Genomic DNA, 25,964 nt, shown 5'->3' on the forward strand with positions numbered 1-25,964 from the left:
TTTTTTATATTCACCACTTGTTTTTGTTTTCTTGTTAATTTCCATTAAACTGAGTGATGCACAGGCGTGGCTAATTGTTTAATGTGCTCTCACCATAACCCATGAGCATATTGACATGTGCTAAGCTAACCGCACTCATTTAATCTCATTACGAGTCTGCGAGATGCTCCACTGGAACCAAAAAAACCCCCCCACGCAAACTTCCACAGACCGCATATTACTATGCAGGAAAAAAAAATTAGAATAATCCTCGGCATATTTCATTATGCATGAATAAGCGGCCGCTAATGACAGAATCCTCTGTTTGTCAGATATGTTGTCAACATTAATAATATTGCGGAGAGCTTTAACAGAATGGGATGACACGCGGCATTCATGAGCCTGTAATGTCTTTGACGACTGACATGTTTCTGGCAACGACCGCAGGCTGCGTTTGAGTTACTTTGTCTGGTGGGGGAATTTTCTGCTAGAATTTGTCACTCTTGCTCGCAGCGATGCTTTACAACTATTTTTCACTTGGTGTAGGAATCGTGTTGTGATCTCTTGTACTTGCAGTCAACTACGTCGCCGACAACCATGTAGCTGAACATACGCCCCCCTTCCTGCTCGCTATGGAAAATGGATTACTTTGTTGCCTGTTGGTTGTTGTCAGAAGTACCAGAACACTAATATATTTGGTTTCTTCTTATATGTTTCATGAATCACATGTGGAAAATACAGTTATGGAATATAAGGACTTCACCTTTAATGCTAATGAAGAGCTACATTAGCCTGTTCATGTTAGAAGAGTTAGGGACTGTAGAGAAAGTATTTGCAGGTGTGCCACCTTCCTAACGGGGTGTTCACACTACGAGCGACAAAGCTACAAAACAGCAATTATCTTTAATAGCTAGTGAATATGTATTATTAAATAACACACTACCACAGGTAGCCATTGTGTGTTTAAAAATGTACGTTACATACCAGGTACTCCCACAACAGCTGCCACCCTCTGCCAAGATGCATTTTTTTTTTGTTAGTGTCACAGTAAATTAAAAGGGTTAAATAACAGGGAACTGGCTAATGACAAGAATCAGTTTTTCTTCCATTTTTTTTTTTAGATGGAACGTAACAGGAATTGTGCGGAGAGTGGAAATGGTGAAACAAAGACATATGATTGACATTGGTTGACGCTTCACTGCGTCATTGGAGCGCTGAAAAAAAGTTGAGGCCAGGTCATATTTGATTTGTAGCGCATCACGCAGCGACAAGTGTCGGGTGTCAGTTTGTACTTTAATACGTTTATATTATTTTGACATGTTGTGGAGAGAGTTAAGACGGTTTGACTAAAACATCCATGACACTGGTGCTTTTTTAAAAATTTTTTTACATGTCCAAGTCCCTTTGCTTGTCATCACTGCTATGTCAGAGACACATACTGTTGCTGTAGTGGAGATGAGTATTAATTGTAAGACTGTGTAAATCAAAGGATCAACAGTACAATTTGATACGGTTATCAAGCAGTTTATTCATATGAGGTATCGGTTTAACAGGTATCAAGAGTTCATCGTCACTTTGGAAATTGTGATTTGCCAAAAAAAACAAAAAAACTTAACTCTAGGTCCACTTAGTAGCTTTGCTGTGACTTTCAGCCATGATGGAGGTGTTCAGTTGTCATAGAGATGGCTCAGTTGTCGTCATGTGACCTACAGTAGATGTGGAGGTTTGGTCCCATATATGAACGCCTGTTGTCATGTGATCAAATACTTTATGTTATGTAATAACAACTGATGAAAGTCCATCCACTGAGGAAGACCATGAGACGCAGCTGAAAGCCCAAAAAAAGCTAGTGAGTGGAATGAGATAAGATTTTTTTTTTTTTGTCAAAACACTCAACCCAGACTTGTAGCATATTTTAACAATATTAATTATATACATTAATATTTTTTGAATGTTCCTCCAATGACATCTGTTCATATGTTTAAGCTGATAGTGTTCTGCAGGTGGATCAGATCAGAGGGGCGCTACAGTAAGTGACTTTCTGGGAACTGTGTAAAATCACTGGAAGAGTGTTTCAAAGGCATACGAGGGTCAAAGGAGGATGTTCAAGTAGGGTCATGTATATATATATAAAGTTCTGAGGTCATCTGCAAAGTGTCCCTGCTGTGGTTCAGTTTCATGTGATCCAGATGGACAGTTCTTTAATCTGCTGCTTGCTTTGTCTGTTGTCCAGTTGAAGGCTGTCCTTCATTCAGTCACTATCAATCAATCAATCACTAGTCCGTTGACGTGTCCTGATGACCTTGCAGCGTTGAGTCAAATCACTCAAACAGTTTCCAGTGCCAGTGCCAGACGGTGGTGACTGTCCAATCGGGAGAGGCTCCGGTCGTCAGCTCTCGGTGGAATCTGGGAGGAAGGAGGCATACGTGATTTTAACAGGAACTAAGATAATTCACTCTCGTTTTAAAACATGAACATCCGGTTCCAGGACAATTTAACAGGAAATAAAACCATCCAACCAACAGGAGTGACTAAAAGCTGCGTGACTATGTCGATCCCAGGACACTGAAATTAAACAGTCAGCATCTTAAACCTCAAGGCCAACGGGACGCCCCGTCATGTTCTCTGTTAATTGTCATGACAGTTATTTCTGTTTTTTTAAGAAGTAAAATGTGAGTTTTGCAGAGCAGCATCCTAAAACTCTTCTTAGTCCTTGAGGGGGAAAAGGCGGATTGACTTACACTGACATTCAAACAAAGTTCTGTTTCCTGTCTCACCTTGAAAATAATGAGGTGAAAATTCTGAAAAACGGCTTCCTTATCCTGCCAAACTGTCTGTTCGCAAGCCTTTGGGTTAACATTTGAAGTGTAACCGGCTTTCTCAGAAGGGATTTAAAGACCTGAAACAATAGGAAAGAGAATCTGGCTAACTAGATAGGTGGGCATTAGGTAGAATAGCCACACCATGTGGTCCAACAACTAACAGGATTACTGACTGGAAATGGAAAGAGGCTTTGACTGTTGCATGCGCCGGGAGTGAAATTATTTCCCCTTTTCTGTTTCAGTGGCAAATCATGTCAGCGGTTCTTTAGACCCAAATCAGAGCAACTGAAGTGATGCACTAACAGAACTGGATTCTTTACTTTTTGGCAAACACTCAACATCCCATTTTAGACGTGAAGTATGTATAACATTGCTGGCTTCATCTATCTAAAGTAATGGCTTTGGCTCATTCAAACGTCGCTATCCGTTGCATCGAGCTTTATTCAGATATGAGGACATTTTACGGAAAGCGCCACAATGCTCGCCTTATATTTGGCACCAGGTGCACAAGCGGGAGAAGAGTGACTGCCGGGAACAGCGGTGAGTCACATACGTATAAAAGGAGGTTGTATAAAAGGGTTTTTTGTTGTAACTGATGCTGCGGCAGCTCGACTGATGTGCTGCTTTCACTGCACCACCTGTGTGTGTTCTATCAGTATTGTTTCTTGCTTGGTGGTGTTTTTTTTTTTTTTGGTTACTTTTCTTCACATCAGCATTTCTATTAATGTTTCTTTTTTTTTTTTTAAACTAAATGTGTCTCTTTCAACATTTTCCCAGGTGATGCATTAAAATCTCTCATCCCCGTCCACACATGACACTTGGGAACATTTTTCCGAAATTATAACGTCTGCATCTATTTGAAAAACATTAAACTCACCACCATCAGTTGTTGTGTATCTGTGGCTCCCAACAAAACCCAACAACAACAGACATGCCATATGTTGTCAGGCCTGCATGTAACTTTGAGCTTTTGCCAACATATAATTATGCCTCTAAGTAAATATTTCCACCTTTTAATTGTGATTTAGCATACTCTATATGCAGAAATAAAGCAAACAGAGATTTTGGCAAAGAACATCTGAGCAAATTAATGATCAAAAATGAGCTTCTAGTAAAGAAAAATGTGTGTGGGACTGATTTGCGAGGAGAGATTTGACAGCAATCCATACTTTTAGATGGATGTCATGTTTGTGATGCGCGCAGATGACGAGCTGAGCGCTTACTCATAGACCGCTGTCACTATTTTCTTCTGTGGGCTGCCATCTTCACTGGGGGCCACTTTGAAGATTTTTGTTGCCTCGGGGTCATCGGGGCCTTCGTGTGTCGTCAGGAGCCAAAACCTCATGACAACACTGCAGAACGTTCTACCTGCGAGCAGAAAGAGAAACCAGAGAGCAACCAGTAGCTGAGTTAGCTGGAGTGATAGTAATGTTGTATGTATCTACAATCCTCTACAGGTGATGCTCAACTAGTGAAGATTCAGTGGCTTGTTAAAGGACGCCTTAAAAGTGTGATGAAAGGTGTGTTTGTTCGCCTGTGATCACATACGAGACTTTTATACTACTGCTCAAATGGAAAAAGCCAATATGTGTGTGACTAGTAACAGAGAATACAAAACTGCAAGCTGTCTGATGAGGGATACTGTGCTTGGAGACAAAGGATGTGAGTCCACGCTGCAAAAACAGCACAGACAAGTTTATGACCTTTGACTAATAGGATCAAATTGGCAGTAGAGCAATTCAACCAGTTTACTGAAGTTGTTAAAGTCCCCCTAAAGTGATCCAGGTGGGATGTTAATTGCAAATCAAGTGTCCTGTTTTCACTTTCTCACTCAAAGTATTCTCAGTCTGCTCATGTGAATACATGAAAACCGATCCAACAAAAACCTACCGTATTGATCAAAAACAAGAGAGATGTCTTCCGGCAGCACAAATATAATATCATCCACTGACACTGCTAGCTGTTGCCTCTGGTCTTTGGTGAGAGGACGACACTTCTTCTCAATATAATTCACCATCTGAAATGACAAGACAGACATAATCAATACGAAAAACAAGCAATAGCGGTGATTAAACCTTTAACACTGGTCCGTCTCAATTGATTGTTGGACCCTTGCCATGAAGGGTCAAGTTCCAAGGATTTCTTATACTGTTGGGACTTCCAGCTTGCTTTGAATGTAAGGTGACAGCATATTTTTAAGGTTTCAGTTCAACACTCTGCCATTCATTGTACCTGGACTGATTCATTTTCATGTACGTTTTCATATAGTGTGTCAAAGTTCTACATGGTGCTGGCGTCCCACAGGCGGCAGAGTCAGTGATATGCACTTGAACACATCTCTAATTTGTGTGTGTGTGTGTGTGTGTGTGTGTGTGTGTGTGTACAGTGTGATTGTTACCTCCTTGGACACTATCCCCCTCAGCTCCCAGTATCTGCCACTGGACATCATGTTAGAGACATGGACAAAAGCCTGGAATGGACGAAGGAACAACAAGGTGAGTGATGTAAGTGCCTCGAGTCATTGTTTCTATTCCTGTCGATACAAAGGTGTTTGTAAGCTGCGCTGGTCGTGTTCACTGTGATGTCTTGTGTTCAAACCAGGCTGAGAACCTTTGTCTTAAACCAGCAAAAATCTAATACACAATGTTAAATTTCCCTCAAGCCTTTTAGCCTTAAAAAAAAAAAAAAAGTTATATCCTGCTGTTCAAACTATAGTTTTGACAGTAGAAAAAACACAGGGGCCATTTAGTAACAGTTTTGCAGCTTGAGTTTGCCTTGTTGTCGTGTAATTATACAAGTTCAAATTTCCATTTTTTCCAAACACTAAAGACTTAAACTGCGGCTTTTAAGACAAAATGCTCAGAGAAAAATGGAAATTTGAACATTTACAATTCAAAACAGCTGGACAAAGTCCATCAGCTGATGAGGTGCAGCTACTAAACGGACCTTGAGGTGAGACTGTTTTTGCAACAGAAGTCATTTAGTCTGATACTGACAAAAATTAATACACTTAAACGGTATTTTCTGAGTTGTAAAAGCTGCAGTCTCTGACAACTATCTGTTGATTAATTTTTTACTGATTAATCGTTTGGTCCATAAACTGCCAGAAAAATGAGAATAATGCTCGACACAAGTTCCCAAACTCCAAGGTGAAGTCTTAAATGTCTTATTTTATCTAAACAACAGCCCAAACTCCAGTATAAAGTAATAAAACAGAGAAAATCAGGAACATTTTTTGACATTTTCTCTTGGAAATATTACCCTAGCCATTCATCAAATGTCAAAATAGTTGCAAACAAATATTCTGTCCATCAACTATTGGTTAATCATCATTTAACCAATCAATTAAGCTCACATACATACATACTGTAATACCTCCCCTCAAGCTTTTCAACTGCTTTATCTCATATTTGACCTCTATGAAGCCCCTTGTGGCCATATCAAATCCTCATTTTTAGTGTCCATGGTCACATAAAAGGAGAACATAGAAGGTGATGTTTTGGAAATATGAGGCCCTTTATCATCCACATTTGAAACGGCTCTTAACTTCTTCTTCTACTGCATTTATTACCACAGTAGCAGTAAGTAGAAGACCTCATGCGCCAGTGTTTACCTGCTTTACTCCTCTGTCAAACTCCGAAGAGATGATGTCTACCTCAAACCACAGCAGAACGACCCACATGATGGCTTTGCACCGGATCCATGTGATAGGATCCGGTGAGCCGACCACAGAGATAGCAGGCTGACCGCCGGGGCTCTCCGGCGGCGGGCCGTCGGCTCCGGGCTGTGAGCTGAATAGTCTGTGTTTCTGACCGGCGAACTCGACATCCCGCCTGCACAACCTCCGGCCCTGTGCTCCAAGCTCCCCGCTGAAGGGACGCTCAGGACGTATACACACCCCCGTCCTCAACCGGTGCACGGCGGCCGGTTGCCTGCTGCAGGTCGGGCCTCTCTTCCAGGCGTAGACCCCGGGTGTGCAGGCAACGAGCCCGCCGAGCTCCCGGCCTGCAGCGAGGCTGGTGATCCGCTGCATCATAGCGGGGAGCATGCAGCGTTACCGGCTGCGATTGAACGGAGGACCGACGCCGAAACAGCCTCCATTATCAAAACAACTGTCTTTGGTAACCTTATGCAACTCACCCCATGCTGTACCCATAATCCTCATGGTGTACACACATGACTGCTGCCTTCAAGTGCAGTTGGAAATTTAACAATCAGGCTCAAGGATCGTCTTAATAACTCTTCACTTTTCCCTCCAGCAGAGTAGGGGAAGTGTTTTGCTGGATCTGCTGCTGTGTTTAAGAAAAAATAAATAAACAAATTAACCCCTTAATATACAGTTCTCCATATTTTTTTTCCCTCCTAAGCAGCTTTAAGGTTGTAAAAATCATCTTATCCCACCCTGTGTGACAGTTTATATTCTGTAATTCCACTAATACACTTTATTCAAATCCCAGACTAAATGTTTTTAAGGCTGCAGCATTCTTTCAAATGGAAGTATTATTAATGTCCCATTTTAATGTAGCAGTTTACACATTTTCTCCAAAATTCAGCCTGACATGTTTGGTATGTTTGTAGAAGAATTTCAAATAAAGTTCTGTGGGTTTGAACAATGTTTGGCTGCACAGCATGAGTTCATTATGACTTTCTCAGTGGGGATCAGTGAGGTGTAAGAGGTATATTTAAATATGTTTATTTTTCATAAAATATTTCATGTTGCTTTAATGTATTTCACTAACAGTTTGCTGCTGCTCACCAGTCACCAGTGTGTTCCTGTGACCTGCTCATCAAAGTTCCTCAGGGATAATAAGTTGAAGTTGGAACAATTGAGGAAAGGAAGAAAGTGGAAGTATGGAGGTCAAATGCTGACAATGTACATTTGGTCAACTGTAGGCAAATACTGGGGTTGTCAGCTCTATGATTTACCAGCAACACTGTATATCTTAATCAGCAGAAATAAAACCTTCATACATTTGTTAAACTCATTTTAAAATTTTTAATTATACTCTAGTTCCCTTATTAAACAATAATAGACCTCAGGATGGTTTTAGTTGCTCAGTTGCTCCAAGTAACACATGTAAATACATATTCAAACCTGATTTCATGTGTTCACTCTTTTGCACAAACATTTAATCTTTTTTTTTTTTTTTTTTACTGGTTAAGTGTTTTATGTCTTAATAACTGCATTAGTTAGAACTTGTGCAAGGAGCATATACAGGGAGCAAAGTGGCTTTCCGTCCAGTAGAGGGAGATAAATATCCATGAATCTGTCTCGTCTGCTCTCTCTCTCTCTCTCTCTCTCTCTCTCTCCGTGTGTGTGTGTGTGTGTGTGTGTGTGTGTGTGTGTGTGTGTGTGTGTGTGTGTTATAAAGTCTGAGAAAAGTAGGAGACAAACTTTAAGTGTGTCTGTGCGTGCATGTACAATTTACACAACAAAAGAGAGAGAACACCTAAAAAAGCCAGTGAAAGTGACTTTGTGTGTATACATGGGCGCGCACGCACACACACACACAAACACACGTACGCACAAACGCACGCGCGCGCGCACAGAACCAGTTGTTCCTACAGGCCAGCAGTTTCCGCCCAGGCTTTGTTTTCTACGCAGGTGCCCAAAATGATTGTGCGAAAATGTGAAATTTGATCAGCAGACCAAAACATCATTAAGTCCCCGCTGTTCTCGGTGATTACAGGTCAGCGCCGTTTCCCGTCGCTCTCTCCCGCGCGCGCGCACGCACGCACGCGGCAGACACCTGCGCGCGGCCCCGCCCACCTGAAGTTCTCCCAACTAATTTTATTTAGGCTATCAATAATTAGCACTCGGTTATTTGAAATTGCGCTCAGACACGAAAACCTTTCCGGGATGTATCACAGTAATTATGTGTGTCAGTTGAGAATGCGTTTTACATCTGCGAGTCGAATGGAGCAGAATATTAACAAGTCCTCTCTGGATGGGATTAATTTTTTGGAGAATATGCAGATAAACACACAAGTGCAGAGTGAGAGTCCAGGCTGCTGTTTATTACGTGATAATCAAGATATTTTAACCAGGTTTAGACTGTGGAGAAGGAAGAAGAATGAGAGAAGAAGGAGGGAAAAAGGTAGGGAAAATGACAAAAGATGAAGAGAGAGAAAAACAGAAACAAAAGAAAAAGGAAGAAATAAGAGAGATATCAAAAGAAAGTTTAAAAAAAAAGAAAGAAAAGAAAATGGGGATGTATATGTAAAAACCCACGTGTAGGAGCAGAACATATGAGTTGTTTGGACACATGTTGGTTTTCACATGTGGATAATTAACATTTGAACTGTCTCGTGAGATTAAGTTTTCACATGCAAACAACAGTCAGAAAAGTGAGTCATGACTACTGTACATTTATCCCTGTTTACTGCCATTCAGAAAGAAAGAAAATCATTGAATGAACTGATTTTTTTTTTTTTTTTTTTTGGTCATTTGAGCCTCACAGGTTGACTGAGTTTGAATCAAGAGTCAAACTTAAATAAACACCACAAACACCAATTAAACCGCCTCAAAAAATCAATCAGCTGTAGCTAACATTCAAGACACAGAGGTCATGTGCTGCGTGTTGTGTCTTGGCGAACTGAGGACATTCAATTATGGACAGAAATTACACACAGTGCGCTTTTTAAGGCTGATTCTGATATTTAAAGTATCTTTACATGTGGATGTTTTAAGCAGCCTAAAATAAAATAAAGGGATTTCGTATTTCTCACCCCAGACAGTACAGTATATTCTGTGAAGTAGCAGTTAAACCATTATTTAGGGAGATAAAAATTAACAGAATGTAGCTAAACAGTTAAGTGAATACATTTTACAAGAAAACATTAAAAATTTACAGGTTTTCTGGTGTCTAGTCAAACATTTCTTAAGTGGGTGTGATGGCACCGAGGCCCTGACTCTCTGTGTTTCTCTTCCACTCTCAGAATCTATTTGAATGGATAGTTTGGGTGTTTCTCACTATTCTTGACAATCTAAGCTGTGAAGGTGAAACTGTAGGACACTCAGAGTTTCGAAGGCCTCGAATGTAAATGTGATTCAGTGTCACAGAGACGGTTGTGTGAGCTGTAACGTTGCAGCCTGCGTCTTCACTGAGCTCTTTCCTCTGTTGTGCCACTGAAAGGCACTGTTGTCCACAGCTGAGCTCCTCACAGGGATGAAGATGTCGTGTTTAACTGAACCCCAGAGTGTGCGAGGCGGGTCACTGGAAGGAGCAAAGGCTAAATGCGGAGCCTCATTTATTAATAATGATGAGACGACGCCGGCAATAACATGTGATGCTCTGGAATGAATGTTTTCTGGATGAAATCACAGGATTTGGACGCCCAAAAAATGAATATATATGTATGATATTGTAGCTTCGGTGTACATGAAGTGATATCAGGTGACACTTTTCACATTTTAAAGATGATGGTTCCCAACCTAGGGGTCGGAACACCTTTAAGGGGACACAAAATAAATCTGGAAGGTCCAGAGACAATTAAAAGGGTAAGAAAGGAGAAACATATCAAAGCTACACAAAAAAGCTGTCTGAATCTCTCCCTATGTACTACAGTGCACCATATTTACTGTCTCATTTTATTCAAATGATCAAATTCTGACTGAAATTTATCCGCTATACAGCGCCCTCAAGAATTCCTACAGTAGAATAAGAAAGCAGTGTCCATGGTGCGTAATCTATTTTCCTCTAACAATCCCACAATGATGCAAAAATTACAGTCGTGTGACTCAAAAAGTGTCCAAAATCAATTTACTGCTCACTATAGAGTAAAGAACAGAGTGTATGTTGATTGAGGGAACAAGGAAGTGATTTTATTTTGTCAAACTCTCCACAAATCATTATATTTGTCTGAATGTTACCTGCAATTAAATCAGAAAACAAAAAAAAAAGTTAACTTGTGTCAAAGGGTCACGAAAGGTCGGGAAACACTGTGTTCACTCGGACAGTGTGGCCTCATAAAAACATATAATAATGTGTTTGTTTTTCTCGTTTCTTCTGACTCCAACTTTATTTATAAAAGAACAGGATTTAGTTTCGCCTCTCTTCATCATCAAGTTGAGAACAACTTGGTCAACTTTCCTCTGTAAAAGATAGGATGTTAAATCTGAAAATATGATTTGTTTTTTTGTACATTTGAATTGAATCTGGGCTACAGGTATTGGATTTTGGTGTCTGCTGGCAGGGAGCCACACACAATAGCAGGCACAGGTGTTGGCCAGAAAAAAAGAGAGAGCGAGAGTGAGAACAGGGAAAAGGCAGAAAGTGATTTGAATTATCATTGTTGAGTGCATTTGGCATCTCTGCAGTGCTGAAAGAGCTTTAAATACTGTAGAGCCACAAAGTTTTATGTAAAATTGATGCATGGATATTTCCAAAAATTTATGTTTCTCCATTTCTTTTCTTTCTTTTTTCTTTTTTTTTCTCCTACTGAAGCTTTGACTAACTCTCGATTTCAGAACGCGGAGCTTGTTGATCAAGAGTAAAGATATCTTTGACTTGAGCGTTGGGTAATGAGAGAAATTAGCACAAATGCTCTAAGTAATAGTTCCTGATTTTTTTCACTCACAAATTATTTTTCAACTTGTTTTTGTATCTATGCATAAATTAAAAAATCTGCTGAAATTTATTATTCATCTGAGATGTGATTAATATGCAAAATTATGCAAATTAAGATGCAATTAGGCTCCAATTCTCTAGTGGAATTTTCCATTATAATTTAATACAAAGTAACAGAGTAATTGGTGTCACGTGTAATTACGGTTACTCAAGTGCACTTTCAGGCATGCAAATGATTCTCTATATGTTGGTTATCCTATGCAAATGTACCATGTGGTGTTTTAACAAGTTGAGGAAAACACAATGGGTGCGTGGTTACCCCAGTGGGGTTGGAACAAGGTAAAGACACCAGGATGTTTTTTTTTTGTTTTTTTTTTTAAATGAGAGGAGTTGGAAAACTTTCAGCATTCAGATTATCACCAGTTAAGACTTCCAGTTACTTTTTTTTTTTCTCTATTTGAATTTTTGATGAATTGCGAAGAGGCGCAGACTTTCATCCATCACCAATCGATTAACGAGAGCAAAAAAAAAAAAAAAAAATGTTTTGGATGCGACTTGGGGACTGGCGCGTTTGAAGGAAAAGAAGCGGTTTTCCCCGACATGAAACGTCGACTGGCTGACACGATTCAGAAATAAGTATCAGACCTCACCGAACTCAACCTCCACCTCCCGCCCCTCCTCGCTTCAGTCAGAGCTTTTTTTTTGTGTGTGTGTCTTCATTACAACTGCGCCCCATTGTAATGAAGACACATTGACAAGACACAATCAATGACACTGCTAATGTCACAAGCAATCACAAAACATTATGCGCGGGGGGACAATTACACCAGCGCTCAGTGTGACAAACTTTGCGGAGCCGGTCGGCGGCCAGGCGGAGAGAAGAAAAGCGATTATGTAATTGATATCTATTTAGATAGAATGAAAGTCCTGTAAACGCTCGGAGGGGAAAAAATGTCTCGCAGAGCAATTCCTTCTTGGGAGGCAAATTGATTTTAAATTGTTACATGGCTGGTTACATGTCCTGACATCTTGCTTTGCTCGCTCTCCCTGACACACACACACTCACACACACACTCTCTCTAGCATACAAAAACATACACACTGATATACTCACTTGTACACACACACACACTCATGCAGACACACACCCTCTGCTATCTGTCTTGTTCATGATCAACGCTCTGAACAAAGACATCCTCCCTCCCTCTTCATGCCTCTCTCTCCCCCCCCATCTCACCACCTCACCCATCCTCTCTCTCTCTCTCCTTCTCTCTCCATCTCTCTCTCTCTCTCCGCCTCCACTCTGTGTGCCTGCCTGCTTGCACAACTCTCTCAAAGAACATAATCCCTCAACAAAATGGAAACACAAAGGAAACTTGAGCTCAATCCTATAAACGCGCGGACACAGCAGACAATGCCTCCTCCCACCCGTTTCCCCCTATCCCCGTCCCCCTGCCTCCCCACCAGCCATAAATGCCCGGTGGCACAGATCAGGCTTTATCAACCCTCCCTTCTTCCTCCTCCTCCTCCTCCTCCTCCTCCTCCATCCATCCCTCCTTCCCTTCCCGATTAGTACCCCCACCACCACCACCACCAGCACCAGCAGCACCGCTCCTGCCGCCAGCGTCTCCCATACCTCCACACGGACTGTTCTCATGCAGCAGGAGGGTGGAAGGCAGTTTGATGATTTGGCTCCTGTTGGCAAACAAATTTATTCAGTTCTTACGCATCTTTGATTCGAGCAGCGGTGAGCCACTGGCGGATCCGCTGTTGTGTTAACGTTCGCAGAGGTGACGCGCAGGTAGAGGCTCGTCAAGAAAGTTCAAGTAAAAACAGCGGTTCGACTACTTTAAAGTCGCAATTTCAAGTCGTGTGTTAATCTGTGAGGCGCTTACTTTGTTGTTGTTTTTTTTTTCTTTGGTTTCTTGATTCAGCAATCACTTGTCACTCAAGCCATTGACTCCAACACTTTTTACGTCTTTTTCTTTTCTTTTTTTTTTGTCGATGACATCCAAGTCTTCGTAGGTGGTGCTCGTAAACCAAACAAAGGTTTCTGTTAAAAAAAAAACAAAACACATAACTTCCTGTGTGACATTTTTCCCAGGGAAGACATATGAGACATGTGTTCACTCTTTAACAATCGTAACATAAAATCTCTCATGAGCTGGTTCAAAGTTAGCTTGTTATCATGCTACATCGTAGAGAGCAACAAAACAACGATTATCTCTTATCTGTGTAGCTTTAAAATCAGAAATATTCATCAGTTTACTCCACCACACTAGCTGTCTGCGTGCAGTTACTGTGTGCTCTTAATTACAATGATGCAGGCATGCAGGAAAGATATGAACTAAAGATGGTTTGTGGGTTTAGTAATGTAGGTCACTGTCAATTTCCATCCTTGACTTAACTGTTTTGTACCCGTTTATTATTAGAACTCAACCACACCAGCACCTGAGCACCAGCTGACGCCCCGTGTTCTCCTCCTGAGAGTGATTCCTGCTCGGAGCCGCAGCAGCATCGGAGAAGGAGCCCCCTTGAGGTGGAAGTGAGGTGGGTGAGGTTTGATCTACTCTAATCTGGTTGTCGGTGGGAGGAGGGGATGATGGGGCGGTTGTTTGGCACCAGTACCAGGACTCTCTGTGACTGTGTGGTCTTCGGAGAACCACTTACCGCCCCCGTGCTCTCCTCCGGTTCCAGGCTCGGGAAGGTAAGGCAGTCTCTCTCCCTCCTTAACCCCCCCCCCCCCCCCCCCCCCCCCCCCGAAAACCTGCTGATTAAATCAACCCTACGCAGGGCAAAGCGTGATAACGGAGGCAAAGTAGGCCGCCTTCACTCGCTGTCACAGGAAGAGGAAGTGCCCTGGTGTGCATTCACCTGTGCCTGAGCTCGCTGGTGCCGCTGCTACAACCCGTTGCACAGCTGGAGACGAGACAGCGAGCGTGTTAGATCAGAGAGCAGCGAGGCTCACGTGTTGCGCTTCCTGCTCCTGCGACTGTGTCGAGTGACCGTCTGAGGCCTGCAGAGCAAAAGACACAAAGAGAAGATGGCTCATTTCTGTCTTGAAAGTATTAACCGCTCCTTGAAAGTATCGGTATGACTCCGAGTTCAGTTCGTTTTTTTAGCTGCTGGTAAAACTGTCATTTACATTCAGCCTTTTTATACATAGAAGCCAATATATTCTCTCTTCAAACGACAACTCACAAGCACAAAGTAACACTCAAAGTCTATTAATGTGTGGATAACTTAATTTTGATCAAGAAAGGAAAGATTCAGGTAAGTTCTTGCAAAATGTGTTTCCACACGTGGCTCAATAATGAACCTAAATCAATTTGGAAATTTAGCAACCGAAGTAATGGGGTGAAAAACAGGTCGGGATTATTATATATATATTTCCCTACATTTAACATGCCGATGAGCAAATCCCACAAAAATCAGAGATCTGGAATGGCGAGTCCTTCTATAAATTCTATAAATGTCTGGTCTCTTTTCATGGATTACTGTCATTTGCCATCCGCTATTGTGAGCGCCTGCCAGGCTGGCTTGCCATTTCTGGGCCTGTGTTTCCAACCTTGATATATTTGCCAAATGAATATTTGAAGCTGTAATTAAATTTATCCCACCTCTACACCTTCTGTAAGACGGCCACCTTGCACATTTCTCACATGCCATATTTCAGCTATTTTTTTCTGTGAAAAAAAAAAAAAGGAAAAACACAGCTTGTTGCCATTTTTTTAATGATTTGGAATGAGGATATTTTTACTGGAATAAATCTGATTTCAGGACATTCATAACGGTCCTGCTTACATATTCAGACATAAATACACACCGTGTGGTGAGAAGAGCCTTCAGAGCTGTCACTGGTTTCATAAACAAACTTAATAAAATGTCAGTAAATATAATAAAAAAATTAAGAGATGAAATTAAAGCAGAATTTAATGCATTAAGCAAAAAAAAAAAAAAAAAATCAAGCACTGCTCTTGACAAACAAGTTACTATTTCCAGAGAGCCAAGAGAAGGTGCTTAAAATCAGCATAAATGTGTCCACACATAACAGAACTCCTCTCATTAACAGATAAACATGTCTACTGCGGGAGTTACGTCTCTCTTTCTCACATTTTAAAGGTAAATCCGAAAAGTTGCGCGCGTGTAACGGCGAGTACGAGTGAGCTTTAGCCTTGAGGAAGTGTGATGTTTTATTAGTGTACAAGAGGTTGCTCGAACTATTGTTCTCCCTGAGACGTGAGGCCTTGACACACGCAAGAAAACAAACAGAACATTTGATGAATTCATTAACGGCAACAATGCGGCTTCGACACAGCGTTTGTTGTTTTTTTTTGGGGGGGGGGGGGGCACCAAATCTGTGTTTTTTTCACTTCAAAAACACAGATTCATGAACAAACACCAAAAATAGTTTTCTCACTTCACAATGTAGTTTTAAAATATAGAGATTCTTGTTAAATGATGAGATATTTCCTAGAGGGGTTCAAGCTTTTGTAAGTGAGATCAATTTGGGAGTGAAACCCTCCACACACTCACAGTTGACTTTCTCTCCGTCAGAGGATCTAATGACTGACGTGTCCCGTCCTCCCTCTGAATCCTGTTAGCTACACTTTGAAGGAGCCCATCCTGATAATTAAAATCTCTGAGCCTCCCAATAATTACCACTGGTTCTCCCTGCACTTTTGAATCGCACTTGTGGTGACATAATTCATTAGTGTTTGTCCAAAGAAATGATTTAGAGTCTTTAAAGTGCTCCTCCATGCAGAATAGCTATTAAAGCAACCATATGCACATATGCTAAGAGTGTTAAACGGTTTGTTGAAGTCAGTCAGGGTACAAGGGATGATAAACATAAATTATGACTAATACACTGCACCACTGGCTTTTTCGAAAATAAAAAATTACTGACACAGGGAAATCACTTTGGATTCGCCGCTGCAGCAACGCAGCCCCCCCCCCCCCCCGCCCCCCCCCCTCCTCCTCATCTGTGTGTGGTGAAGCGAGGATGTAGGAAGCACAACACAAATGGCTCGGGCATCACCTTGAATATTCAGATGGGTAAGCTAATCATTTATGCCTGGATACACCATTGTGATTACCTGGCTCCTTTGGCATCGCTTCTGAGCTCTCTCAAGACGACGCGGAGTGCCTTTTGTTTTCATTTGGTTCCATTAAAAAAGTTTAGACCACACAATGAGACTTCATCGCTGAAGTTCACACCATAAATTTATACCATTAAATGTTATTTCTTTTTGGTTTAACAACCTGTGATTACTGTTGCAAAGTGCAAACCAGCCTCCTTTTTTTTGTGACAAACACCCTCGATGAGGAGTGTGACTCAAATGACAAAAAGGAAAAGATGATTTACCACCTAACAGCTGTTGCAAATGAGCAAAAATTTCATTGACTTTTACACCAATGCTGTCACCCTGCGTGTGTGTGTGTGTGTGTTACTATGTATTCAAAGCTCTTTGATTTCTGTCTTTTATAACACACGAAAACACAAAACAGCTTCTTATTCTTGCCAAACTAAATTGACACATTTTGGCCTTTTTTAATGTTTTTATTGACATAGTTGCAGCTCTGATATGCTCTTCCTTATAGAAATTTTGAGAGGGCTGAAACAATTAGTAGTAGTCCATCAACAGGAAGTCTACCGACAACTATTTTGGTAATTGAATAATCATGATTCGAAATATTCTTATTCTTACTTTTTTTGTCATATATGAGAGTTAACTTAATATTTTAGTGTTGTTTGTATGAAACAAGCAATATTAACCTTATAATGGGCATTTGTCAGTATTTTCTGACATTTTATAGACACAGTGATTAACTGATAATCAAGACAATAATGTGTTAGTTGCAGCTTTTAACACTGTTGGAGTCTCACCTTTCCTTGTAGATCTATTCTGTTTCCCTTCTTGCCTTATTGCCTTGCTCAGCAAAATACTGCTGAGTATAGTTCTCATTATTATTAATGTGGACCGCTCTCGCCGCCCCGCTCACACCTACTCTGTGAAAGGCTCCAGTTCATTGTGAACACGGCCTGATGTATTACCATACACCCGGCATTCATCACTTTGTTTCCCCTTTGTGTTTCTCCTTTTTTTAAGGGACCTGCAGGAATTATTAGCAGCTTAGCACCGAGAGGCCCCTAAGTAGCTCTCGGGGTGTAAGCCTCTCTCCCAAGTCAAGGCCAACAGCATGCTGAGCCCCCGGCCCCATTCAGTGATAATGTACATGTCAGCAGGGACATGCAATGATCCCTCACTTCTCCATGCTAAATGATCATTTTCTTTCTTACACTCTGCCTTTCATTCAAGTAAATCCACTCCCCTAAAAAAAAAAAAAAAAAAAAAAAAAACTCCCAGAAAATATTAACACACTGCGGAACAATAGTCCTCAGAAAGCATGAATCAGCAGATGATTCCCAATTCCATGCACACAACAGGGGATTGTATTGAGGGTACGTGTGTGTGTGTGTGTGTGTGTGTGTGTGTGTGTGTGTTAGGGTGGGTGGAGGGGAGCCTCTGTTTTGCACCAACGCTCCCTTCCAACAAAATTCCAAACCCCCGGCATCAGTACAGAGCTTATGATCTGTGGGAAAGCCGAGGCGAGTTGCGGAGCGGTGGAGCACCTCGCCCGAGTCTCCAGACGGCCTGATTTGGGAACGCCGTGAAATCCATGGCACCTCTCCTGGCTTCCTGGCTGAACGGCTGCCATATCTTGTGATGGACTGAGGCAGGAGAGAGCGAAGCAGCCAGGGATGAATACGGCTTAATCTTTACCCAGGCCACATGTGTGTGCATGATAACATGGTTGCTTTCTTCCTGTGCAGGGTTATTCTCCGCCAGCTGCCAGGTTAGCTGCCTCGCACAGCCGTGTTTCGTTGCGATATTTGCCCGCTGTAAAAAGAACTATTGCACCTAAGGTGGGGGCTAATGCATGTTTTTGGAATTGGCGGTAATTCCTAACACATTTCAAGAGACAGATAGGGTGTCTTATAGCAAATGACAATATATGTAAAGACACCTATCCCCCCCCCCCCACCCCTTTTAGTTCCTAATATTTTATTTGTGAGGAGCCTCCTTATGCTGGGGATAGAGGTTATTTTTATAATTAAATGGCGGTGTTATGATCAAAAGCAACTAGACATGCAGCAAAATTACCTACATACACACTTAAGGTGGAGAGATGCTATTTTTTGCCACATAACATCACATCAGGTTGATATGCAGGATGTAAATAGATCTGAATGCGTCTGAGCTAAATGATCGCTAATTTTTCAGATTTTGATTGTGCCAAAGCCAGCCAACAGCCGACAAAGCACGTGAAAGCAGATTTATCCACCATTCTTTACCATTCACAAGGTTTGTATTTATGTATATGATTGTTTGTGTGTGTGTGTGTGTGTGTGTGTGTGTGTGCTGCGTGCAGGTGCTCTTTACTCCATACATTTTTTTCATCATCCACATGGACTTTAATGCAATCACTCCAGCAGCTTGGTGTAAATTTCCTTCCTTTCTCTCCTCCTTCTCTCTTAAACTTTCTCCCCCTCCGCTCATCTGCCCGGCTACACAAAGCCCATTTATTATGATTGCATTACCATAAATGATTTTATAACATCTGCTTGTCAATAATTATCGTACAAATTCCCGTGCCCTCTGACCCGTGCTCTGAATGAACCCCAGGTGTAAGGCACTGTCAGGCTAATGACTAGCGCCACACATAGCACATTGTCCCCACGTCAGTGCACACAGCCACCCAGCCACTTCAATTAGAGCCTTAATATTAGCCGAAAATTGAGGAACCACGCGCTAATTGAAAACATTGTATTCAAGAAGAGAGAGGCTATAAGCAAATGGTGAGGATGTTTGATCTGATATCATGGAGGATGCACGAATGGCAGTTTGTCCTCTACAAGGAGAATATGGATGGATTATCATGCAGAAACCTACAGATTTATTCTTTTTTTGTTTTTGTTTTGTCTATTAATCACCAGTTTTGGCCCTGTTATCACACCGGCTGCTATGTAATGTAACAAACACCAGCTGAAATGATGATGATGAGTATTTCTTAAGAGTATCATCACTTTGCTGAAGTTGAAGCAGAGTAAAAGCAAAAGTAAGTGAGTATTGATTTACGGAGGCTGATGCTTTATTTTAACACCCATGTTTAGCATTAAGAAGTGTATAAACAATGGATAAACTGTTTAAACTGTTTATGAAACACAGCAAGTGTAGTTATAAGCAGAAATTAAGTATTGATTAATGTAATGGTAACTACAAATTCTCCTATGAAGCATCTGTAACTCATGTATAATTATGACTGACAAGGTAACACAGTTGTAATCATATACTGTGAATTATATCTTTATTTATTATATGAAATATGATCTGAACTATGTATTTATTATATTTGCAGATTACACGTATCAATAAAGTATTCATTTATTTATAAATACTTCTTGACTTTTTGTCAGGTCCCTATTTTATCTGTTTTATTCCATTTTAGCTTATATTTTTGTTTATTTTGATTTTATTTAACTCTTTTTGAATGTGCAGCGCTTTGAATTTCCTTGTTGTTGAAAGGTGCCATACAAATAAACTTGCCTTGTACATGGGTATAAATGTTTTATAACGCACTGTAAGGATTTTTTTAATGTGTGCATTCATGTATCATTAAATATGATTACAGCTGTGCTATTAATCATTTATTAACTCTTTACTGATGCTTCATAGGAGAAATTATAATTGTTGACAAATGCATCAATAAACACTTAAGAAATGTCATTACTGTATATCTGCTTACAATTGCATTATAGTGCGTTATCAACAAAATTTACATAAGTAGTAAGTAAGTATAAACACTTAGAATTTGTTCATAATGCACTATAATGCAATTGTAAGCAGATTTACAGTAATGACAATACTTATAAATGCTAAATAATATAAAATAATGTGTAAATGACAAAAATGTTGCTTTGTTGTTAGATTTTTGCTTGACAGTTGCCTACAATTGGAATTACAACTTTTTAAAAAAATAATATTTCATTCTCCCAAGCACCTGTCTAACAGGTGTGCATTAGAATATATTTAATTCTCATGTTTTTAGCAACAAAAAAAGACCATAATAATAATAATAATTGTGCTTATTTATATAATATAGCAATAATGGTAATCATAAAAAAAATTCATTCATTACATTATAAATGACCACTTTTACAGTATTTAACATCTTTGCTTTACCAGCAACAAACTGTTGTACAGTATATTTATTATATTTGAGCAAAATGTAGTCTACCTGAGTGAGCTCTTAGACCACCAAACAAATGATAACAAACATAAAAGCATCTATCTAATGTCAAAATTAAAACAAATATAGTCAGTACAACCGCTTTAATGCCACATGCTCACATTACAAACCATTATTCAAGTGCTCAAAGACACTGAAGTGCATCAATCTATTACACAAGTCTGCTTCTCCCTGAACAGCCGAGTTGTTCTCTATAGCTGATACAACTGCAATGTCAGATGCAGTCCTAATTGAAAAGTTAATTAACTTTTTGAAGTCATCAGCTGTCATTCCTGCAGATCAGAATCCATCCGCCCCCTCCTGAGACCAACTTTATATCATTCTTAATGGCTGGGGACCTTCTGCTTGGCTACATGGGAACATTTGGTCATTTAAAGTACCATTTATAGCGTATTGTTTAATTAAAGTCAAATTAAGAGAACTGTATGCAGAATTTAATTTCTGGTATGAATTATTGGGGAAAACAGAGTGCAACTCAGATAATCAAACTTTTCATTAGCCTCTCCTCCCTCCTGAGGTGCCTCTGCTGGTTCTTTGTTGACGACTCCCAAAACATAAATGAGAGGAAACTACCCACAATGCACTGCATATCTACAAGTTTTCACTCATACGTCAACTTCCTTCTGTTGAGCTTTTTTTTTCTTCCTTTTTTTTTAACAAACAAAGGCTTCAACTTACAGCCACGTCTGGAGCAGATAACTGTCTCAAAAGTTATTGCTGATATATGAAATTCTACAGACATCATAACAACCACCATGAAAACCTAAATGATCTGTCAGAAATTGAAAATGCCTTTAAAGACACACTGAAATAAAAAAATACATTTTCCAAGCCCTAATTCTGTCTTGTTGTGGTAATTGTTCAGTTATCTCTTGCAATAAAAATATGGCAAAAAAAGTATAAATAAATAAATAAATATTTTTATAACAAAATCTCTCTTTTTCTTCCTATAAAACATTTAAATATTCCTCATTATTACTCATCCTGAACCTGGATCCATACATTTATCTAATCAAATGCGATTTGGGTGACTAGCTAGTCCCATCATATAAAATCACACTTTACTGTTTAGCTGTTGTATCTTGCAGAGCAATGTCATTGTAAGATGTGTGTTTTTTGTTTCATTATGTTCTAATTTATTAATTTCTCCAGCATCCCCTTCCTCTTGTTCTAACAACACAAATTAGGGAGGTGTAGGTGAAGGAAAACCTCTGTATCGTGCTAAATTTGCAAAACCACCAACTTTTGAGAGGTCCAATGAAATCATCAGGGCAATTTTAATCTTTAATATCTAAAATGTGTTGGTATATTGTCCTAATCCATCCATTCGAATGTCTGAATTTGGATTTAAAGTATCAAATTGTATGGCTGTGCACTTCACTCCAAGTGGAAAATTTGTCCTATAACTTCCTAGAAAGGAGCTCATATGTAATTGTGTATTTATAGAAAAGTTCCTGGAAATAACTATGTCATTTAGTAGTAATTATAGGGAATACGGAGACAAGGTTCAATTGTTACACTTTCAGTTAATTAATTCCAATTAACACCTGGATTAACCTGTATTGTCAGAAGTTTGTCTACAGGCGAGACAGGCATGCAATTCAAAATTTGTGGATAATAACATTTCCAATTATAAATTAATGACAACTGCTTATAAAAATCCACACAACTTACTAAATCAAACACTGTAACTGTCTCAGAACGTGGACTATTTTCCAAGAGAGAACCGCGAAATTACATACTGTAGGTATGTACGGGTATGTTTCTAGGTAAATTCTTAGGAAATTGCAGACCCGTAAAATAAAATGTCACCACGTTTCGTTTTGTTTTTTACACAGAGGTTTTGTCAGAGTTGCAGGTAAACGTATCCGTCCACCGCCTTCTAATTCCACAACTCCTGCACATCCTGACTCATCTTGTTTCCATCATACAACCTCACTGTTTCACGCTGACGTCTGAAATCGGGTCAGCGTTGTCAAAATTCACCAGGACATGAGTTTAAATCCAGCCCGCCCGCTGCTGTCTCATTTTAAAGACGGATCCTCCTGTGTTGTTTCTGGGGGTCAGCGCAGGTTTAATTGATTCTCCTTCTCCCTCCGTCTCTTATTAGGGCCACAGCGCCTCTCCATGGGAACTGCTAATTGGCCCTCCCCTGTGGCCACTTGGAGAAGCAGGCAGACGTGGCCCGGTAGACACTTCTGCTGGTCCGCAGGGACGGTGGTGGATGAGAGATTCACGTGGCTCTGCTTCTTTAGGAACGACAGTCTGATGTCTCCTTCTTTCACCATCTGGACACCAGATTTACTGACGAACCGATCGGGACCAGAGAGGCTCCGCGTGAAGACAACACCTCTGTATGTTCAGACTGGCGTGTGTGTTCTTGTACTTCTATCTTTGTGAGGACCGGTTTGAGTTTTAGACTTTGAGTTTAAGGTTAGTTTTTGGAAATTAGGGACATCTTTTATAAGTGTGGACTTTTTGAAGGGACATAATTAACTAATTTATCTCTGCACGCTGAATATCCAACATCAGACTGATTTTTTGGGGACGAAGAATTTGTATGTGACTAAAGATGTCCGCCGTCTGATGACTAGTTAACTACCTGTTGGATGTCACTGTTTGGAGGAAGGAAGGCGATAAACCTATGAACTTTTGTCAAAGTGAACAAACAAATGCACCTCAAGTTTGTAACGTCTTTTGTATTTCATGTTAAATGGAAGAAAATAACAATAAAATCTCAGAATTGCCAAAAAATATATATTATTTTTTGGAAAGTGCAGATGTTTTTGAATGAGGGTGAGGACATTCTTGTACAGTTTTTGGAAAAAGGACATTGTTGTGAAAAAAAGTGAGGTCAATTTTGGAAAATGAAGACCTTTTTCTAGAACTTTTTGAAATTTTTGAAAATTGGGGACATTTTGAAAAGTGAGAACATTGTTGGCGATTATTTTTGGAGAGTGAGAATATCTTTAGAGAGTGTGAAGACTCAGGACTTTTTTAGAAAGTGTACCTTTTTTTTGTAAAGTGAAGACAGTGAAGATATTTTGGAAAATTAAGACATTTTGGGAGAGTGAGGACGTGTGGAAAGTGTTTTTTTTTAAAAATAAGTATAGTCATTTCTGAAAAGTGAATTCCATTTTGGAAAGTATAGATATTTTTGCAGACGGTTTTGGAAAGCGAGGACGTTCTGGCCGGTCAAAGGGCTCTTTGAGAATGAAAAATTTGTTTTCGGGTTAAGTTAGAAATAAGGTTTGGAGCCAGTAAATGTATTATGTCAGTGAAGGTCCTTACAGATACTTTAAGTACAAACTTGTGAGAGAGACAAAGAGCGATAGTGTGGCAGAGAGACAGAAAGTGTGGGAGTATATGGGATGGTTTAAAGGTCGTGTGTGTTGTGGGCATGGCATGTGCCTGTGTGCCTGTTTGTGTGTGTGTGTGTGTGTGTGTGTGTGTGTATTACAGCGTGTAGGTGTAAGGGAGTAAAGTTTCTTTAGGGGGTAGTGAGAATTTTGGGCTTACAGTTTGCATGTATATGTGCAAGTGTGTTAAAGTTTTTTTTTAATTTGTGGTGTGTATTTCATTTGGAGGTGATATATGTGTGTGTGTGTGTGTGTGTGTGTGTGTGCCTCTCAGGTGAATGCACGCTCATGTTCACATGTGGTGGCTGTAAATGCCCGACGTGTAGGTGTCTGCGAGTGTATTTGTCGATTTTTCTTTGTGTGTGCCTGCCCGTATGCGTGTGTGTGTGTGTGTGTGTGTGTGTTTGTCTAACTGACCTTGATTTTCGTCATTCAGAAGTGAAGACGAGCAGATTGGCAGCAAAGTTTCACCTCAGTCGTTCTTCTTTTCTCTCACTCCCCTTCAACCACAAAGACACAAAAGTAGATGATGTTCAGTTTATTCCATATCAAACTGAAGTTTTTCTAGAACTCAGCCTGTGCATCCTGTCTGTGCTTGATATAACACTGGCGCGTTTCCTCGAATATGACATTTAAATCTTTTCAGGTAAACTTTTGTAATGGAGCTGGAAGGCAGTGCTCACTTTTTCTCTGCCTCCGGTCAAACTGATTTGCTTTTTAAAGAAATAAAACCTGTGAAACGATGTAGCGCTGAGAAAAAAAGACAACGGTTTCATATGCACATGTGAGATATTCTCACGGTGCTGAGAGGGTGAGGGCTGATAATTTTTACAGTAACTTGAATAATATCAAAACATTCACACCATTCTGACTCAACAAGTGCCCATGGTTAAAACTTTATCTTTCATTCTCTTTGTTGTGGCACGTGTTTTTAATGAAATGCTCCAAATTTACCTGAAGTACTTGTCACCACTTTTTCAGTTTCATTTTTTGTAGGCTATGAAACGGAAATCAACCGACAATAAAGGTTTTCCACTGTCTGCTTTTACACCTTCAAAACATCCTCAATAATAAAAAAAAAATACCTACAGTTTATTGTGGTTTAATTATCTACGTTAACACTGTTACACCAAAACCTGCACAAGGGATCTTCTCTGCACAAATCGTTTTAAAAGATATTGAGCAACATCCTGTGCAAAAAAAAAAAAAAAGTCATATAAAAACTCACCAGTCATAATGCTTGTAAAACCACAGCGAAGTTACAACTGTGCAGGAAGAGTGGAATTGAAAATGAATCAGGCATGAAGTTTCTCAGCGTGAGTACAGAGAAATCACAGTGGATTCCAGAGAGAGCCCGGGAGTCAGGATTAGCGTTTGAAGGCTAAATGGTGTTATCGGTTCTGATTAAGGAGCATGTACGTGGTACTCGCTCCACCTCTGAGACAGCCACGGATGTCAATAGGGCTAAATGGCTCATTAGGCCAGGTATTTAACTGTGCTATAATCATTCTGTGTCATCACTTAAGCCCTGGTGGAGCACGAGGGGCTCTTCTGGCGATTGAAAAACCCCCGCCACCCTCTGAAATAACCTGAGACATGAGATGGAGAGGCTTTTTCTCTCTGGCAGAAAGAGTGAAGGATGGTTCGTGATATCTTGTGCTGTGTGGATTTTCGGTTTAGCTTTTTATTTTTTATTTTTTCAGGAGATTTTTACTTTTCCAACAAATAGGAGAAAGGAAGAATGTACTCTAAAGAATGATTTAGGCTGCATTTCTTTGGACTCTGTCGCTCTGGTTTTCTTTTTACAGTGGATGACTCATTTCTTTTTTTTATTGACCTGAAATCATGGTTACACAGTATAAAGTAAAACAGTATATGCAATACAAAAATGACAAAGTGCAGCATAAATAACTTAATCA

General features: G+C 40.1%; 1 protein-coding gene and 2 long non-coding RNA genes across 3 annotated transcripts; 1 reads left to right on the top strand and 2 right to left on the bottom strand.

Moving 5' to 3' along the window:
- Positions 1 to 1,494: 1,494 nt before the first annotated feature.
- Positions 1,495 to 7,331, bottom strand: si:dkey-82o10.4 (uncharacterized protein LOC797793 homolog). Its single transcript, XM_042425148.1, has 5 exons — positions 6,415 to 7,331; positions 5,200 to 5,271; positions 4,692 to 4,818; positions 4,025 to 4,169; positions 1,495 to 2,385 (listed from the first exon to the last, which is right to left on the bottom strand). The coding sequence occupies exons 1-5, from the start codon at positions 6,847 to 6,849 to the stop codon at positions 2,301 to 2,303; spliced, it is 864 nt and encodes a 287-aa protein (XP_042281082.1). The 5' UTR covers positions 6,850 to 7,331; the 3' UTR covers positions 1,495 to 2,300.
- An 808-nt stretch (positions 7,332 to 8,139) lies between these two features.
- LOC121906336 lies at positions 8,140 to 23,719 on the top strand. The gene is made up of 3 exons (XR_006098596.1): positions 8,140 to 8,899; positions 13,804 to 13,921; positions 22,797 to 23,719. It is a non-coding gene; the product is annotated as an uncharacterized LOC121906336 (long non-coding RNA).
- On the bottom strand, positions 13,233 to 25,626 carry LOC121906337. Its single transcript, XR_006098597.1, has 4 exons — positions 25,274 to 25,626; positions 24,463 to 24,545; positions 14,246 to 14,387; positions 13,233 to 13,424 (listed from the first exon to the last, which is right to left on the bottom strand). It is a non-coding gene; the product is annotated as an uncharacterized LOC121906337 (long non-coding RNA).
- Positions 25,627 to 25,964: the final 338 nt, after the last annotated feature.

This window comes from Thunnus maccoyii, chromosome 10 (genome assembly GCF_910596095.1).
Source record: "Thunnus maccoyii chromosome 10, fThuMac1.1, whole genome shotgun sequence".
Taxonomy (NCBI): domain Eukaryota; kingdom Metazoa; phylum Chordata; class Actinopteri; order Scombriformes; family Scombridae; genus Thunnus; species Thunnus maccoyii.

Excerpts from the sequence above, each read along its gene's own strand:
- si:dkey-82o10.4 (XM_042425148.1), bottom strand. The coding sequence starts at position 6,849 with ATGCTCCCCGCTATGATGCAGCGGATCACCAGCCTCGCTGCAGGCCGG. Across the intron at positions 5,272-6,414 it reads TTGACAGAGGAGTAAAGCAG|GCTTTTGTCCATGTCTCTAA; the intron begins GTAAACACTGGC and ends CGTCCATTCCAG. Across the intron at positions 4,819-5,199 it reads GGGGGATAGTGTCCAAGGAG|ATGGTGAATTATATTGAGAA; the intron begins GTAACAATCACA and ends TTGTCATTTCAG.